Source organism: Macrotis lagotis, chromosome X (genome assembly GCF_037893015.1).
Source record: "Macrotis lagotis isolate mMagLag1 chromosome X, bilby.v1.9.chrom.fasta, whole genome shotgun sequence".
NCBI lineage: Eukaryota > Metazoa > Chordata > Mammalia > Peramelemorphia > Peramelidae > Macrotis > Macrotis lagotis.
In genome coordinates this window covers 638,328,143-638,332,630 of record NC_133666.1, presented here as the reverse complement: position 1 = coordinate 638,332,630, position 4,488 = coordinate 638,328,143, and the positions used below count along the sequence as shown (strand labels likewise).

The 4,488-nt window shown below is 33.6% G+C and overlaps 1 protein-coding gene across 1 annotated transcript; it reads left to right on the top strand.

The window, feature by feature from the left end:
* Positions 1–3,223: 3,223 nt before the first annotated feature.
* Positions 3,224–4,161, top strand: LOC141497418 (olfactory receptor 7A10-like). The gene is given in 2 exon segments (XM_074200066.1): positions 3,224–3,545; positions 3,548–4,161. Coding segments are annotated over 2 exon segments (936 nt in total).
* The last annotated feature ends 327 nt before the right edge of the window (positions 4,162–4,488 follow it).

Below are 4,488 nucleotides of genomic sequence, written 5' to 3'. Positions count from 1 at the left end.
CTAGAGATGGTCTAAATAGTGAGGGCAAGTAGTCACTTCTACAGGAGATCTTAAAGTGGAGAACTGCTAACTAATTTTATGGTATGTCATAAAAGGGATATCTTATCTAGATAGACATTGAATTTAATGACTGTTGAACATTTTTCCAATTCTAAGATGCTATGAGTTTATGTATAGGAGCAATCATATTCCTGACCATGGTGTAGAATTTACTCTGTGTATCTGGCATAACACAAATTCCAAATTAACGTGTATCTCTTCTTTGACATTGTTGCTATCTTAATCAGATGGCAACAGAAACTTTTGTGGAGACTTTAAAGACCAGCATTGTCTCTAGAACCCAGTTTTGTTTTTTTTCCTGATTGTCATTTATAAAGCTTGATAAGTTTTCTCTAGAGGCTTCAAGAGTATACATTAATGGCAATGAGAGCTTGTAGTAGGATCATTACAATGAGAATAAAGAAGTGGATGGCAGATATTTTGGACATTTGGACATAAAATCAACAACAATTGGAATATTATTGGATATAGGAAGTAAGATAATAGAAATATTTAAAGGTAACAATTGGATAAAAGAGCTGAATGAATAGATTCCATGGTTAAGTGCTCATTTTAAATCTCTTCTAAAAGAAATGTAGTGATGGGGAAGCTGTCACCCCAAACATCCCATTTTATTTCTGCATAAAACTTAATTGTTGGATTTTAACTTACCTTGATTAAGTTATACTGACCTGCACTTCTCTAATGCCATACCTTTTTCTATCTTCTGAAAATATCAATGGAGTGAATATGTTCAACAAATCATATTGGAAAATATCTCTGTAGTATGAGTTCAAGCTTTTTAGACTCTTGGAGACTTTGCCACTATTTTAGAACATGGATTACCAAACAGTCCTTTAGATGTGACTAGGGTTCCCCAAGATGCTTTCAGAAGTTCTACAAAATAAAAAAATATTTTCATAATAATATAATTATATTACCTGCCTTTCTCATTCTCTCATGATTGCAGAGGACTTTTCCAAAAAATGCATGATCTATAAATCAAGATTTAGCTGCAAAATGAAAACTTAGTTAGCATCTTGATACTGCTGAATCATACTTTTGCCTCACAAATGGACATATCTTCAGATGTTGCTAAACATATTGTTTCACTTATATTAATCTGGTATCAACAGCAACAGAAAAACTGTGTTTATATGAATGTCTGGGAACAAATTAAATTCATGATAAAATATGTAAAATATTGAATAACTTTTTGAATCTCATAAGTTTTCTTATAATGTCCACTGATATTTGCTCAGTTGATTCAAGATTAATTTACAATTCACATTTACAAAACTGAAAAGCAATCCTCTAATTGGTAAAATTTTTGCTTGAGAAAATATGTTTGTATAAAATATGCTATATATATGTTAACATGCAATGTCATTTTGTAATTCAATCATTTTAGTCTTGTCTTAGTCTTTGTGATTTCTTTTGAGACTTTTTTGTCAAATATGATACAGTAGTTTGCTATTTCCTTCTTCAATTCATTTTACAAATGAGAAAACAAAAAATCAGGCTTAAGAGATTTGCCCAGAGGGTAAGTGTCTGAGGCCAGATTTGAATCCACATTAAACTGACTCCAGGACTGGGACTTTGTCCATTTTGCCACATATTTGCCTTGCAATATTCTTATTATGCATAATTGAATTAATAAATATTTTAGATGTTTTTAATCCTAAGTTTCTAATACAGTAAATATTAATAGACATGAACCGAAAGTTCTTTTTGGGAGTCTCAAAATTTTTAGGAACATAAAGGGGTTTTGAGATAAAGAGATTTAAGAACTATTACTTTATCAGGTGTGTTCAATTTGTGGTACCAGTGGTTCGAATGTTGCTCTTTGGGTCTATTCATGAGGCCTACACTGCATTTTTTGCTGTCCTCCTTGGCGATCTGAGTTGCTTTGTTCTGATGAATGGAAATTGAATTCTGAGGAGGCCTCTCATGGGTTTTTTGTAGGGAGTGGGGCTATGCAGCTCAGAAAGGTAAAATGTTGAACACAACTGCAGACCATTCTTGCCTTTTTTGTTCCCCTGGATCAAACACTTAAGTACAATTTATATTGTTTTCAGGATCTTGGGTTCACTTCATCTTATTGGTGCCTACTAAAGAAACTTCAGCTCTCCTCACTTAGTTCTAGAATTATTTACACTGCAGAACAAGCTTTTCCATCCTCTAATTTCTTGCCATATCCAGAGAAGGAATTGTGTAGTTTAAATGCTGACAAAAGTTTTCTATCTTCAGTGTAAAAAAAAATTGTCTTATGAATGATGTCATTTTATTCTCTCTAATATTTTTGTCCCATTTGAATCTAATTCTTCTTTCACAACATAATTAATATGGATCTCTGTCTAGCATGGTTATAGATATAGAGTCTATATTACATTATTTTCTGTCAGGGGGAGGAAGAGGGAAGGGAGAAAAATGTAAAAAAAAAAGATTGTTGCAATCTACCTTTATCCATAGTTGGAAAAATAAAGTAAGAAAGAAAGAAATGGAAAAAGAAATGAAATTATTCATATAGTGTGACCATTTATCCATTATTAATGAAATTGCCTCTGTGGTTGGAAAAAATTGAGTTCTTTATATATTTTAAATGTCTTTTTTTCTATCACAGCAACTATAAATCCTTTCTCCAATTCATTTTTTTCCTTTTTAATTAATTGTTTTTATTTTATAAGTGTTTTGCCTACATGTAGGTAAGCATGTATATTTACTCCCAATTCATTCCTACTATTGCTAAATTGAAAAAATATAATTTTCTTTTCAAAAAATAAATTAGTTCTCTGCTCCATGTTCTAATATATTTTGATTGTTCTGTTTAGTGTTTAACTCAGAACATTCCTAACTTTAATGAATACTGTTATTCAATAGCAGTTCTTAATTTAATTTATAATTTCTTAAGTTCTAAATATGACTACTGCAGTTTCCTGAGATGTGAGATATGGGAAGAAACCAAAATCATCTAATCCAACTTTATTTTACAAATCAGAAAATTGAGTCGCCAAAAGTGAGAGTTTATAGCCTAAGGTAACATTGTTTTTCAGTACCAAATCTGGAATTTAAAGAGTCTTTTGAGACCAAATCTGAAGTTCTTTCTGTTATAAAAGAGTGAAGTGCCTGTCTTTCCATCTTAGGTTCTTACCGTTTCTTTTTTCCTTTTAGGTAAATCAGATGTATGGAACCAGAAAACCAAACACATGTATCAGGATTCCTCCTTCTGGGACTTTCTGAGAAGCCAGAGCAGCAATTGCCCCTCTTTGGGCTCTTCCTGGGCATGTACATGATCACTACAGTTGGGAATCTTCTTATTATGCTAGCCATTGGCTCTGACTCCCACCTCCACACTCCAATGTACTTCTTCCTCTCTAATCTATCCTTTGTTGATCTTTGTCTGATGTCCACTACAATTCCAAAAATGCTGGTGAACATTTTAACATGTAGTAAGGTTATCTCCTTTGCTGGGTGCCTTGCTCAAATGTATTTCTTTATGGTTTTTGCTTTATTGATAATTTTCTCCTCACTGTGATGGCCTATGACCATTTTGTGGCCATCTGTCACCCCCTACATTATGTCACCATAATGAATCCACAGATTTGTGGCCTTTTGGTTATGATCTCATGGACTATTAGTCTTCTAAACTCTGCTCTCCACATCTTAATGGTTATGCAACTGTCCTTCTGTTCTGAACGCAAACTTCCTCATTTTTTCTGTGATATTAGTCAGGTTACAAAACTCTCCCGTTCGAACACATTCATCAATGACACCTTAGTATATTTTGCAGCTGGTCTGTTGGGTATTCTCCCACTCACAGGAATCCTTTTCTCTTATAGTCAGATCTGTTCCTCCTTATTGAGAGTCCCATCTTGTAGGGGAAGATATAAAGCTTTTTCTACTTCTGGATCTCACCTCTCTGTTGTTTCATTATTCTATGGCACTGGGCTTGGAGTGTATCTGAGTTCCTCATCTACTCACTCTTCCTGGAAAATCTCAGTTGCCTCAGTGATGTATTTTGTGGTCACTCCCATGTTGAACCCCTTTATCTACAGCATGAGGAACAAGGACATAAAAGATGTGATGAGGAGAGTCTTTAACAAAATACCCCCCCCTCATTGATTGAGTTTGACCCAGTTCCTAGAATGTGACTTTGGTATTATTTAAAGTCAAAATTCTGAAAAGCAGAAACCTTGAAGATCAGAATAGTCCAAAGATGATCGTTTCCAAATTGTATAATCTATTTTCATCACTCAGGCTGCTGTTCCTTGGGATTGATTTATGGACTTCTTGTTTGCCACAATGCACTTTGCTATGACATCTGTTTTTGCTAAATAAGCATTAGATATAGAAGTAGTAGACCTTGGTTTTAATTTCTGGGTCATAATCTATGTGCCTTGGGCAAATCACTTAGATGTCTCTAAACCTCAGGGTTTTTTTAAATTTCTA